The sequence below is a fragment of the Triturus cristatus genome, chromosome 2_1, assembly GCF_964204655.1.
Source record: "Triturus cristatus chromosome 2_1, aTriCri1.1, whole genome shotgun sequence".
Classification (NCBI taxonomy): Eukaryota; Metazoa; Chordata; class Amphibia; order Caudata; family Salamandridae; genus Triturus; species Triturus cristatus.
In genome coordinates, this window is record NC_140581.1 from 1,013,594,088 (window position 1) to 1,013,608,899 (window position 14,812).

A 14,812-nucleotide genomic window follows, 5' to 3' on the forward strand; every position below is an offset into this window, starting at 1 on the left:
TTAAGAACTTGTTCATCATTGTTTCACTTTTTTGCAAGGTAAAATGTATGTGAAGAAAATACCCCCTGCATTCTCAGTTTTGCAGCTGTGACGGGCTACAGGATGCAATGTTAGTGCCCTACCTGTCACTCTAAGATGCAAACTTGGGACAATTTGTAACTCCCACACCTGGTAAATAGCACATTTAATGGTGTAAGTATTTACTGGGTGCAGTGTAGCCGCATCAAATACCAGATAACTCCGAATGAGGCGCTGAGTGTTTAATTGCTGGCTAGATATGAAAAAATATGTTAGGAGGGTCTTTTCCACAGAAATAGCTGTTTCTCCTCAGCAGGCCCAAAGCTGTGCAACGATGTTGCTGTGAGGTCATGGTTTCATATTTTCTTTTCACCCTTTACAGCATTGATTGGATGCCAATAACATAAGGCATTGCATCAGAGAGGTAGCATGCATGGTTCACAAATGGTTAACTCTGATCAGCAATATATGGGGGAACCACACTTGCATTAGTGCCCTACCTTGGTTCTTTCGCTCACCTATTCCAGGGCCAGATGTAATATTATTCCTCTTTCAAAAAGTGGTCGCAAATTTTGCTCCACTTTTTGAAAATGGAATACTATTTTGTGAACCAACCTATGTACTAATAGGTCAGTTCACAAAAACTGAATCACAGAGGGTCACATAAACGACCTGGCCAATTATTATTCATTAGGCTGGTTATAATTTGAAACCCCCCTATTGGTGGCGCCATGCAAGGGACAGCAGATCACCATCCCTATGACTGCAATCCAAAACGGAAAACTTTGGGGGAATATTCTCAAGAATGTGTGATAACCATCGCAAAAGTTACTTAACACAACCTCCAACAAGACAGTCTATCATGGGAAATTTATGCCGTGTTAACCAAGTATTCACAACATGGCGGCACCATGCGATAGTCACCAGATAACGCATCAAATGACTGCGATAAAATCAACACCACGCCGCAAAAATGCGAAAGACGAACGCAAAAAAAGTTGCGATGAGGCCAATCGCGATACAAAAAGCAGCGAAAACCAGCGTCAGGCCTGTAAATCCCACGCGTCTGGTGGGAAAATGCACTATAAAAGCTACAAAATCAACACACCAGAAACAATCCAAAGTCCTAGCATCATGGATGCACCCTGACCGAGCACAGAGGCCAACACGAACCCCACAAGCCCCACAGACCACCAGCAAGGAACAACGGGGTCGGGGAAGGCCAAGGAGAAGAGGGAGAGGAAGACGGGGTGCAGTCTGCAGGAAAACAAGATCAGCGTCACGGAGGTGACAGAACACTACCAGCAAATGACCCACAATTAGACTACCTTGAATGCAGCCGGAGTGTCGAGGAGGCCAATGGAGGAGGTCAAGAGGCGCTGGCATGATGTAAAAACCTAAACCAGGCACAAAGCCGCTGCCAACAGGAAGGCAGCAACGGCGACAGGAGGTGGAAGTCCTGTGCCACAGGAGGAGCTGGAGGACATGGAGGCCCGTCATCAGTGTGGAGGCATGCAAGGAGGTGGGAGTACAGACACAGCTCGAGAGGACCTGACACAACAACAACAGTGTGAGTAACGACCAGGGACTGGTGGGAGATGGGCACAATGGCACACATGCAAAATTAAGTATAGCACACAGCACACCCATAATGACCCAGGATCATGTCCCTCATCCCCGTGGCACACTGGAGCACACACACATTGCAATCACAGCACATCTCATGACAATGTGGCACAAAGTGCAACACCGACACTGCAGAACAGGGGACACAACTGGGTCAGCTCATGCGCAGAAAGAGGCCAATGACATTTGACAGAGCAGGGAACTGTGAGATGCATATGTATGGGTACAATCTCGCATCCGTCACGTAGTCCAAATGTCCACTTCCCCCTCAAATTGCCAGCACCGCCCAAACAGTCGAAATGTACATTGTCACACAGTCTGCATGTCTACAAGAACAATGCGCCAACATAAATGTCAACACAATGTCAACATGCATCTCCCCTTCACATTGCAGAGGGACGAACAACACCTCCAGCAGGTCAGACCAGACAACCCATCAGTGATTCCGGAGACAACCACCACACCTTCGACACCGACGCCCTACAACAGCTCATGGACATCTCAAGCAACCCCCTTTCAGGAGCAGGCAGCCAAGCTACATAGAGGAGACCCCAGTCCCTGCACAGACCACACAGCAGGAAGCACCCGCCACCATGGATGGCTCCCAACACTTCACCGAGGCACACATCGCATTCCAATGCCAGGTGTCAGAATGCCAAAAGGAGGTGGCCGAACAGGTGCGAGTGGGGTCAGAGCTCATGGAAGCCGAACTACATCACATATGCGGTGTCGAAGTCCCATCAGGGACCACCTACACCCCACAAAGGAGACCAACACTGCGACAGACACATGCATTTGCACATTTCCTGTACTGAACTACGCCCAGAGCCCCGTAATTACCATCCACACACCCACGCTGGTCCTCCATATGACGGCCCAGTACACCCCTCTTACGTATCGAGTGGCTGACGACAAAGCTAAATCTCCAAGCTCTAACCCGCTGTCAACGATGACATGGTTTGCGTCCACTGTACACAGCACAATGTAATGTTGTAGGGCCTGGGGCCCTCGTGCACACATCATGACCACACGGACACACGCAGATAGTTTTTGCAACTGGCTTCGGGCACTTGTGGGGTGAGTGCAAGCCAGCCCTCAGGGAGTTGTTGGTGCTGGCAACAAATACAACAGTGAACACTATGAATATGGAAACAGACAACACCAGCATTACAGGGACAATTGCGGAGCATCATGGAGGTAGCCGGAGCAAGTCCAGAGGTCACACAATGAGCAAACAGAAGTGTCCGTGAGTTGCACTGCATTGAGGTTGGGGCACTAGAGCTGAGCGCGCTCATGTGAAGAAAATGGCTAGGATTGTGTCCCTTCGGGACATTCCTGATGCAGCTGCAGTGGGGGGGGGGGGGGGGGGGGTGTCACACCTGCATCATCTTCCTCATCGTCGTCCCAGGTTTCCCACACTGCCTGAGGTGACATTGCTGTGTGAGCTCTCCACAGCACATAACCAAAACAGTAATGGGCGATGATTCGTGGTGCACTGAATTAGTGGCACCTGGAGTGCTGAGCAGAGGCTCAGGCAGAAGATGGCATCCACGACAGGTGTGAGCAACTCCGTCAGTCTGCCAGTACGACCGTTTCGACACTGGCAGTTGGAGTTGGTTCTGGTGGTGGTGGTGTGTGCCTCCTGCGGTGATACAACGCCCGGGCCGGTCAGGACTCGATTTGATGTGTGAGTCCTGGTGGGCCACAGTTGAGGCCAGAGGCAGCGGACAGCGCAGGGCCACAGAGACATGGCGTTGACGACCCCAAGGCCATCGCTTCAGAGGCCATCCAATATCTCTGAACAAGGGGTCCCTGACCTGACCAGCACAGAGTAAGTGGCCCCGGATGCACAGCGGCCGGCACAGGGACCCCACCGCTGGACCGTGACTTGCGGTGCACTGCGGTAGGGCCACGCGGACTAAGCAGGTCCCCATCGATGTCCGAGGTGAATGTGGTAGAGGGCTGCGGGGGACAGTGGAGGGTGTCCTCCAGGGCATGATGCAGAGGGCAGTAGCCGTCTGGGAGCAGCAAATGGAGGAGTAGAATGCTGCAGCTTGTTTTCACCAACATTTAGGTATCAGCTACATGACAATGGTGACAACCACCAGTCCATAGACTCAGCTGCCACCAAAGTTCAACCAGAAAGTGTCCATGGCTGTCGGGGAACAAACTTAGTGGCACCGGGGCTGAGAGGGGATGCAGTCTGCGATGATGTCGGTACAATGATATGCACTCTCTGCCATTGCTAAATCAAAGACTCAGTCTCAAATGTGTGACCTACTTGACCGCAGTGTAGGCCGGAGGCAGCGGTAAGCAGTGGCCCACAACCACGTGTCGCTGGGTCGCAATGCACAGAGTTAGTGACACCGGGGCAGTTGTCACTAGTGTTCGATCACCTTCAAAATCCTATTCCCTCCGGAATGCAACGCGTCATCCTCTTACACCTGTCCTTGCGTGCACTGAAATGTACTCTGCCATTGAAAAATCGATGCTCAGTTCCAATTGTGTGACCTACTCCGCGCAGCATAGGCCGAGAGCAGTAGTCCACGTGGGCCCACAGAATCGTGCGGTTGTGATGCACTACTAAGACCTGGTGGCACCACCTCGAAGGAAGTATAGTGACATCAAATCAGCCATAATTGATGTTCCCTACCATAATGTAATCAAGACTCAGTTCCAAATGTGTGACCTACTAGTCCGCTGTGTATGCCGGTACAGTACGTCAACGAGAAAGGAGTACTGCAGGCCTTGCTCGCGGAGGCCGTGTTGGTCGTAGCAGATTGCCAGGGTCACAGGCCTCGGGCTTGGAGCTTGCACCTGCACGTGGTAAGCCCTCTTTGACACACGCCGGTGTCAGCAGGTGAGCAGTGAGGCCTGGCTGCACGGGGGGGGGCAAGTAAAGTTTGGGAACCAGCGGCCTGGAGTGCAGCAGGCGCTCAGGATCGCAGGCAACACCACTCACGGCAACGGTGTCAGCCTCGTGGCGGGCTGAGGGGCGCCGCCCTGGCAGAGACGTTGGGCATTCCAGAAGAGGACCACGCCCAGAGCTACGTGCTTTTTATTCACACCCCTACGCTGGCCTGGCGTACGCTGGGCCAGCCCACTCCAGTCACGCTTACAGGGAGATGTAACAAACTGCATGCGTTGCATGATTGTGGAGTTGAGGTGTGTGTTGTGCTCCATTGGTACTTGCCAACGAGCAGTGCATTTCCTTAGGTGCCATCCTGGTAGCGCTGGTTGCTGATGGACTGTCGGGAGATGTCGGAGTCATGCACACTGCTTGGGTGGTTTTCATCGACGTTTGTGGAGATTTCCTGGGGAACCGCTATTGCATGCACATTGATGGGATGCATGCGCTTTCTGTTGCAGTTATTGTGTGCAGTGTTGCCACGGGGCACCAGTAGGACACGTGTGCAGTCAGTTGCACCCACAACGTGCGGGAAGCCAGCTATGGGGTAGACGCCTTGTTTGGTCTCCAGCTGTTCCTACGCAGTGTGTGGGAAGTATGGGTACTGGGGTGCCAAGCTGATGATGGCATCCAGGACAGGTTTGTGGAACTTAACTTTGATAGGGCTCCTCCGACTCTGGCAGTTGTTGGTTGGTAGGTACCAGTGGCCAACAGGTGCAGCACGGCCAGCAGCTTTGTCTGATGTGGGATGTTGCTTGTCCCTTTGTGCCTGTGGTGTGTTATGTCATTCTCTGGTGTTGGGTGTGTGAGGTTGGTGCGTTGGGGGTCCGGGGGGAAGGGGTTGGTCCTGGGGGTGGTGGCGGTGGGTGTTGTGGCCCTCTTGGGTGTCCAGGCCGCATGATCAGTGGCTTCATGGCATCTGTTGGTCTTCAGGTGTGGCTGTGGGCTGGGCTCCCTTTTGTGGTGCAGGCTGTCGTCCTACTTTGCACCAGGTCAGAGCAGGTGTTAATTTCCTGCTGCTAATGCGCCATATTGCATTTTTTATGGACTTATCGCTGATCTGGCTGGTCGTTGAGAATGTTACGGTGTGGTGTTGACGCGGCTTTTTGCACGGGAACGCCTACTCTGCATCTCATTAGCGATTGTTGCCGGGGTCATCTGTGGCGATGTTTTTTGTGGCTGCTATCAGTGGTAAACTGGTGCTATGGGCTGTTAGCACTGGCTTGTGAATGGGGTGATACATTTATTGTGACCTTGGCTGCGATAAAGTGCCGATAACTCCTTGAGAATATGCCCCTTTATTTTTAAAGCAGCCTGTACTCCTTAAAGTTACCATTGCTGCTTTAAAAAAAAAAAAAGTTTGCTATTTTGAAAAACTTCACGGTGAGCAAACAGTAGTCCCCTGGGCCACTGCCTTCTCCACCCTGAAGCTGCCAACACGATTCAGAAAGGGGTAAGGGTCATAAGGGGATCGTCCCCTTTGCGAATCAGGTACCACCTTAATTCGTGGGTCGGTAACTCATCAATGGTTTGCAACCCCAATTGCGGTCATAAACCATTGATACATTCCTTTCCAAAGGACGGGCACTCCATATTTGCGATTCAAAAAAGATCGCAAAAGTTCTTTTACCAGTCGGAAAGAATTTTCCAACTCAGAAAAGGACTTTTGTACATAAAGAAAAGCCATTTTGCTGGAGCTAAATCCTGTGATCTTGCAAATTGCAGGGACTGTGATCGCAAAATGCTACCAGTTTCTAAAAATTGCTGCAGCGAGGTGACAGGACTTTTCCACCTTGGTACTAATGATGTTATATTCAGATATTGTCTAAACCTCACATCTTTTATGATCAGTCAGGTCAACAATTCTGCCATACGAGTGAATATCAAAGATTCAGAGCTGAGAAATCCCACTCACTTATTCACCCACTCTCATCCTTTTCACGTTTATTAACTGTGTTCTTTTAATATTTCTCTGGGTGTTCTCCATGTTTCGATAATAAATCACTGAAAGAGCAAACTAACCTAACCAGGCATGTTAAATATACATTTGTTTGTGAGGAACTCAATTATTTGATTTTGCATTGATGGCAAACCATTCTCATATTTATTATATTTGTTAAATTATATTTTCGAATTTCGATAAGTAGTAAAATTACCATGTCTAAAAATTCCTTCTCCTTCATCAGCTGCAGTTCCTCCAGAGCTTTAGTCATCATAGTCTCATGTTCAATGTTAATTCTCTCCTTCTCCGCTTGATCTGGTTTACTTGTTACCAGGATGCACTTACTGTCTTTTGCGCGCCCACGACCTGCAAAGACAAATTGTACACCTTGTGACGGGAGCACAAAACAAGTACTGTGTATGTCTAGGAGTTCTACACATTGAAACTATATACCCATACTTGGGTAGCTTTTCAGCTGAATGATGGTGGTTGTTTTAGTTCATCTTGTAAAGTTCAATATCCGATTATATCAAGTCAACATAAGCGCATGCGATATGTGTACAACAATCTGAATTAAGTATTGCTATGCCCATCACATATACACGAGTGCATACTTTTCCTCAGTTCCAACTTATATCACCCATAGATTTTTGGCGTGTTTCATAGAGCTTTTTCTATGTAGGTGTATTTGATTTAAGAATATGTCAGGATTCAGACTCAAGTCACAGAAATATTTTGTGAATTCAGATCTCGTTATCCAGTGAGCTACCACTCTTCAAGAACAGCATGTTCTTCTCCCTCAACTTTTCTTCTGGTCTAAGAGCTTCAAGACACTGCTCCTCCCTGCAAGTGTTTGGTTCACATCTAGCATTTTATTTTTCAAAAATGTGAACAATTTGAGGAATGAGTGATCTGCTACCAAGCAGCTTCTGTGACTCTTTCCTGTGGTGCTGTGCATGGCTCCTAACAGTGCTCCTGATTATTGGCAACTTCATCTTGGAAGACAGAGTGAAGCCTTGCTTCCTCCACACTGGTATGTGTGTCTGTTTCGGAGTCAACAATCTTTCCTCATCATTTAGGATGCAATTATATCCTGCCCTGGTTGTAAGCTCTCTAAGCATGTGAGTTAGATGCATGTGTAACAGTAGAAGATGGGGGGAAAGTGAATCTGTTGAGTGGAAGAACATGTTTGAAGAGTGTGCCATTTTGTAGGGCCATGCCATCGTTGGTAGGCCTGATCCACCCACTGCCTTCATCAATGCAGCTGCTTTTGCTTCCCTGGTGCTCCCTCAGACTGAGCAGCTACACCTCACCTCTGCCTGTGAAACCTTGCTTTGAGCATCACGAACACTGATTTTCAAGAACTAAACAGAATAGGGAGAGCCAACAACTAATACCCCAGAAAAAGAAGTTCTGTCTGCTCCCTTTCACTTTCTCACCTTCTTTTAGCAGGAGAGGAAGTGAAATATAAAGCCTTCACTTGCAAGATTTCACAAATGCTCAGGGTAGGCTATCCATCTGCACAGTCAACAACTGTGGATATGAGGCCAGGTTTAAATAACCTCTGTTGCACCAGGCCTCCCACATGCGCCAGGATTTTAGTCTCTACCCTTGTTAAATGCTTCGATCATTTTCTCTATCTTCTTCTCCAAGTGTTTAATTTTGGTTTCAGTTTCATGCAGCGTATTACAGTGGTGACTGTAGGCTGTATGTCAACAGATCACAGAGGATCTCCAATATCACAGGATCTTTCATTGCAAATGCGGGGGCACTGCATTTTCCATTATTTAACTCCTTCTTTGGCTCCCTTGGAGCAAGGCCGGACTGGCCAGCCGGGCAAACGGGCAATCCCCTGGGAGGCTGGAGCCCCAGGAGGCCGGTATTGACACTTGGAGGCCGGTTTCAGCCTCTAGTAATGATCGTGCTCATTACCGATCGCGGCCGCAATTTGAAAGAGTTGCTCTTGTTCTAGCGCACATTAGCACGTCTGCCCATGTGGGCTGTTTTAAGTTTCCTGCCTTGGAGACGTCTTTCTCTCATTCTCTCTCTGAGGCATTGGTGCATTTAAAAGGGCCAGCAAGATGGCAATATATTCACCGAATTTTCCCACGTTTCGCACAAGCTAAGTGCGTGGGGATATCATAGCTCCTTGCTAGTCTTCATATTGGAGTAACGCATCCGGAAAGTTTTCCTCTAGTGATCCCACTGCAGTCCTCCTATGGCATGAGTTTTCCACTAATTCTTAGTAGAACAGCTGTAGACTGCACAAGACCCTCCTTTCAGCAATTTTCTTTCCCTGTGGACCTCAATCCGCTCCATTCATCCCTTGACACAGATGTACTGGACCATTGGTTTAAGATGGAAACTTTGCACAAACGATACAAGAGGGCGAAACTCCCTCAGACTCTCGATCAAACAATTGCTGCTATGTTACATAAAATCGCAGTAGAGGTAGGTGAGACCCAGGCTCCATGTTTGTAGGGCCTGAAAGAAGCCCGAAACTGTACCTCAAAGCAAGCCGTAGGTACACCATCAATTCCATTATTCCAGGCTTGCTCTCTTCATAATTCTTAAAGCAGAAGGGAAGGACATCGCCGTGAGAATCATTTGCTTGATTATCACATACCAATCCATTATGATTTCAGAACTATATGCTAATGTGTGTATGGACTGCCTGGACATTCTGCATTTATCCACTGATGCTGCATAGCAGGGCTCATAAGACACAAATGTTAGCGCTTCCTTTTGAAACAGACTCTTGGCTTTTGCCACCTTCTTTCATGTCCTCTTTTCTGATGGTACAGAATTCCATAAAGAAGTGCTTGCATTAAATGATCTCCCATTTTATTTATGGACTTTATCATTATTTGCAGATGCAGTGGTTATCACATCTCCTTCCACGACTGTCTTTCAAACTGAATAGAAACCTATATGACCTCATCATCGCCTACCAACCAACTGATTCATGGTTGATCTTCCCTCTCAAACCTGATAGATCTGATAGCCATTCCCTTCAAAATTACACCTCTTCTCCTTCAACCCAAGTTAAAAGAAGCTTCTGAAAATAGGCAAACACTCTTTTAAAGATATCCTTTTCCATCTATGTCCTCAAGATCGGGATCAACATCCCTGTATCCATCAAAACCTCACCAACGCTGCTCCAATTTAGGAACGTTGAAGAATCACTGCTTTAAAGAACCCTGCATCACAGTGCATCCCCAAACCAGCTTCCTCATCTCTTATGCGTTAACTTTATGCCTGTCTTTGACCACGTATGGTGCTCCACTGCCTTTTGGCTAGGGTTCGCACTATAGAAATACCATACACATATACACCTTTCTACACTTCTTTCATTACACTTGGACTTCATCTCCCAAAAACCAACAGACTCCTTTCTGATCTTTGTAACAATGTGAATTTGCATACTCTTGCTCTGCTACAAGAAAGCACTGATAAGGTCACATCCCGGGGGCCCTGTTACTCTGCCTGTTGCATAAACCAAATCATATCCTTAATTAAGAGCTTGGAGTCTGTCAGGCACTGTATAAGGTGAAAACAGTTGCTTACAACAAAAATGTTGTAGTTCGAATTTGCAGTCACATGCTTTGCATATTCTTGCTACAATCTAGTAGGTGGTTAGGAAACGTGTGACTTATTTTGAAGGTTTTCTCCTGGCATCTAAGATAGCAAGTCTGTAATGAGGTCATGCAATACGTCAAATTTTGTAGACGCTTTGATTGCATCTACTGATATTTTTGCACGTTCATCACAGTGTGGATGTGTGTGTTTCAGTTTGTTAGTGCTCTAACCACCATTGGAGATAGTGTGGGTCACAGATGAAACTATTGGCATATGTAACTGTTACCTCTGTCACATAAATGTACTATAATTTAACATGAATGGCATACATTAGCAAGTAGTATCTTTAGCTAGGCAGTGGGTGTGAGGTAGAAGCGTTCTTAAATAAATTTGTAAGCACCACTTGTAGTATCTGTGTATCCATCCTTGTGTGTTTATCAATATAATAAACTGCTGTAAATATATGTGGAGAACTCCAAGTTGCTGCTCTGCAGATGTCTTGGTAGTGAAGATTTCTAATGAAAGCATTATTTGCTAGTAAATTCCATTCTGCATTCTTGGAACACATATGTATACACTGAATACTCCCTATGTGCAATGCAGATTTATTAAGGACCACTTACTTATTCTTGCTTCCAAATGAAAGGAATAATGAACTGGAAAGTCTAAAACCTCTAGTTTTATGGGAATGGTACAACAGAATCATCTGGGCATCTATGCTTACGGTTGTAGCTCGGCTGTCCCCAAGAACATTTAATGAGGATCAGTTGTCGATATAACATAAAATGGTGACATACATTTGATAGAGTTTTAGAAAGTGTGCATTCTATCACCTTCACTATATATTTGAATGGAGATAATGTTTGCAGCCAAATCATGTTAATCACCAATCCTTTAGAAAGAAGGAATTGCAACAAGGTATGCTTCCTTTAAAGACAAATATGGTATAGCACAATTATGCATTGGTTCAAAAGGATGTCCCTTCAAGAGGGTCAACGTTGCATTCAGATCCAATGTCACCCAGTACTATCTTCCCTTGTCCATGTGGGCCTCGTGGCTCAACCTTAAATGCAAACATCACCCCTCTAGCCTTTCTTTGGAGACAAGAGTCTGATCATTAGCTGTTGATGATTTCAGTTTCCAACCTATGAAACAAGACTTTATGTGGAGGGATTCCGAACTGCATCTGATGATTGGGTTTCCTTTTCTCATTCACGGCTTTTTGGGGCTCCTGACCCTCATGACGAATTTATTACTGCATGAATGGGGGCGGGGCCTTCAGTCTCCTGAAGGCTCGCATTCCCTGATCACAGCAGGGCAATAACCATCACATCAATAGCATATAGTTGAAAGCTGTGTTCATTGTCTTAAATACAAGGAAAATGTACTGCTTTACCTGGGCAGCCTGGCATAATATTCTATATCAAGGAAGTTTGAGCGACGTATACCCCTCACTAGAAAATGAAAAAAAACAAAGCAGACTCTCAGAGCATATTATATCAATGTAGCAGTGACCTATTTCCTTTTATCCACTGGGTATCCATGGTGGATCCAACCAGCTCTCTGCAAAACTTGAAGAGGTCTTATTTCATTTCCTAAATCAACACAGGTGCAACCTGAACAAAATGATTTAAGCATAAATGAGGAGAAGACTGGGCACCTTAAGAGACCCCCTTTCTTATCAACTCGGACTAACAAGTAATGTCTTATTTTTCTCATCTGCCTCTAGTTCCCAAGACAATTTACAAATTTCACAGGGGCAGAGTGTATTCTGCTCTTAACTCACAAAACGGATTTTGGTTCTCAGCACTTCTGGAGCTGAACTTTTATCTTCATTTTTGTTTCTCTGGCTGGGGTACTCCTTTCTTTCAGGGTGAGGGTTTGGCGCAAATCTACTGCCCTCACTGCTGAACTTGACTACTCGATGACTGACAAATAAGCCTACAATCAGCCAGAATACTTCCCTGAGAAACATTGTGATTGTGAGGGTTGATCCCTGCCCCCATAAGCACAACAGGAGCAAGTGGCTGATATTCTACTACTGTGGCTTAGCAAGGAAAATATTACTTACCAGTATGCATCTGTTCTTGGCATGTAGAGCTGCAGATCCGTACACTGTGCATTAGATCGCCATCTGGTGTTGGGCTCGGATGCTTGCACCTTGTTGTTGTCTTGGAAGAAGTCTTTTTGTAGTCACGAGATTGGTGACTCCTCCCTTGGACGATAGTGCGCATGGTCATCGACTCCATCCTCAGATTGTGAAATGATGGAGTCAGTAAGAAGTAGAAGAGATGTCCATGTGAATGAATCTAATTAAGATAATACTGGAACAGATACAGGTCCCGGGGAGGCGGGTGGGTGTGTACGGATCTGCAGCTTTACATGCCAAGAACAGATGCATACTGGTAGTCAGACGCATTATCCATTGCGCCACTGGTCCGCTGCTAACCAGATGCATACTGGTAAGTAGCATTTTCCGTTCGAGGCATATGAGCTGCAGATCGTACACTGTGCATAGGCTGTACAGCAGTGTCTCCCCTAGTGGTGGTCACCTGTATGCGTTGCAGTAGTTTGAAAAAGTGTTTTGAGAACAGCCTGGCCTACAGAAGCTTGTTGCTTAGCCTGCACGTCAACACAATAGTGTTTGGTGAAGGTGTGTGGTGTAGACCATGTTGCTGCTTTACATATGTCATCTAAGGGAATGTTCCCTAAGAATGCCATGGAAGCCCCTAGTTTGCGTGTTGAATGTGCTCTAGGGGGAATTATTAATGTGCGTTTAGCCTTTTGGTAGCATATTTGAATGCATTTTACTATCCACCTTGCGATCCCAGCTTAAGAGATGGGGTTACCCTATGTGGTGGGGAGAAGGCTACAAACAGATGTTTTGTTTTGCGAATGGGTTTAGTCCTCTTTTAACGTCTAGTGTATGAAGAGCTCTCTCTGCCACAGAGTCTGGGTTTTGGAAAAACACCGGTAACTCAACTGATTGGTTAAGATGAAAAGCAGAGATGACTTTGGGAATGAATTTTGGATTTGTTCTGAGAACCACTTTGTTCTGATGTATTTGTAAGAATGGTTCTTGTATGGTCATAGCCTGGATCTCGCTTACCCTTCTGAGAGAGGTAATTGCGACAAGGAGAGCAACTTTCCATGTGAGGAACTGAAGTTCACATTGATGTAGAGGTTCAAATGGGGGACCCAGGAGCCTGGTAAGAACAATGTTTAAATTCCACACCGGAGAGGGTGGCAGTCTGGGAGGAATTATTCTTTTAATACCCTCCAAAAAGGCTTTAATTGCAGGTACTCTAAATAATGACAAATGTTGTCCGTTTTGTAAATAAGCAGCAAGCGCTGCTGGATGTAACCTTATGGATGAATATGCTAGATTATATCTTTGTAAGTGTAGCAAATAGCAAATGATGTTCTGGATGGAAGCATCCAGTGGATCAATTTTATTATTTTTGCAGTAGAAGACAAATCTTTTCCATTTTGCTGCATAGCAAGCTCTAGTAGTAGGGTGTCTGGCTTCTTTAATGATGTTCATACAGTTTGGCGGAAGGTTAAGATAACCGAACTCTACGACTTCAGGAGCCAGATCGTTAGATTCAGTTGTCCTGGATCGGGGTGCCTTATCTCTCCATGGTTCTGCGTCAGCAATGTTGGGGAGAGGCGTAGTTTTTGGTGTGGAATTGCTGAGAGTTCCAGTAGTGTTGTGAACCACGGTTGGCATGCCCATGTGGGAGCCACTAGGATCATTTTGAGAGACTGTTGTCTGAGCTTGCGTACTACCGGAGGAATCAGTGGGAGTGGCGGAAAAGCATACGCAAATCTGCCTGACCAGTTCATCCATATCGCATTGCCTTTGGACAACACGTGTGGGAACCTGGCGGGAAAGGTTGGGCATTTTGTGTTTGCGTGTGTGGGAAACAGATCTATGTTTGGTTGACTCCACATGTGGAAGAAAGGTTGGAGAACTTGGGGATGAAGTACCCATTCGTCTATTTGCTGTGTCTGTCGACTTAGCAGATCCGCAATCTGATTGTGAATTCCTGGAAGATGTTCTGCCAGCAGGTATATATTTTGTGGGATGGTCCATCTCCAAATGTTTTGTGCGAGCTGGGACAGCTGCAGTTAGTATGTGCCTCCTTGTTTCTGCATGTAGTACATGGCTGTCATGTTGTCCATTCAGACTAGGACAGTCTTGTGTTTTAGATGTACTTGGAATGATTTTAATGCTAGAAATATTGCCAGTAATTCTAGGTGATTGATATGGAGCACTTTCTGTTGAGTGGTCCATTTGCCTTCAATTTTATGGTTTAGGAGATGGGCACGCCAACCGGTGAGTGATGCGTCTGGTGTCAGCACTATCTGCGGAACCGGCGCTATGAATGGTCGCCCTTTGGACAGGTTTCGTGTGTTCCACCACTGCAGAGAGCGATGTGTGTGGCTGTCCACCAACACCAGATCTGTAAGTTGTCCTTGAGCCTGGTTTCACTGACGTGCTAGGCATTCCTGTAAGGGGCGCATCTAAGGTCTTGCATGAGGTACGATAAAGATGCAAGAGGCCATCATCCCAATGAGTTGCATGAATACCCTTGCTAGGAGGGAGTGCTGCGGTTGAAATTTGCTGCTTAGGGCTTGTCTACTGGCTATCCTGACTGGACTGGGATATGCTAGAGCTTTGGAGGTGTCTACTGTGGCCCCTAGATACTGATGTATGTGGGAGGGCTGGAGATTGG

The 14,812-nt window shown here is 46.6% G+C and overlaps 1 protein-coding gene across 6 annotated transcripts in view; it reads right to left on the minus strand.

The window, feature by feature from the left end:
* The window catches only part of RIGI (RNA sensor RIG-I), a 506,425-nt gene that overhangs the window by 96,631 nt on the left and 394,982 nt on the right, over positions 1 to 14,812 (minus strand). For all 6 annotated transcript variants that reach the window (XR_014970743.1, XR_014970727.1, XM_085634941.1 and 3 more), the window contains one exon: positions 6,709 to 6,860. Coding sequence is in view for 4 of the 6 variants with exons in the window: in XM_085634941.1 (XP_085491067.1) it covers positions 6,709 to 6,860 (152 nt within the window). In the remaining 2 variants the exon portion in view is untranslated. The remainder of the gene's footprint in view (positions 1 to 6,708; positions 6,861 to 14,812) is intronic.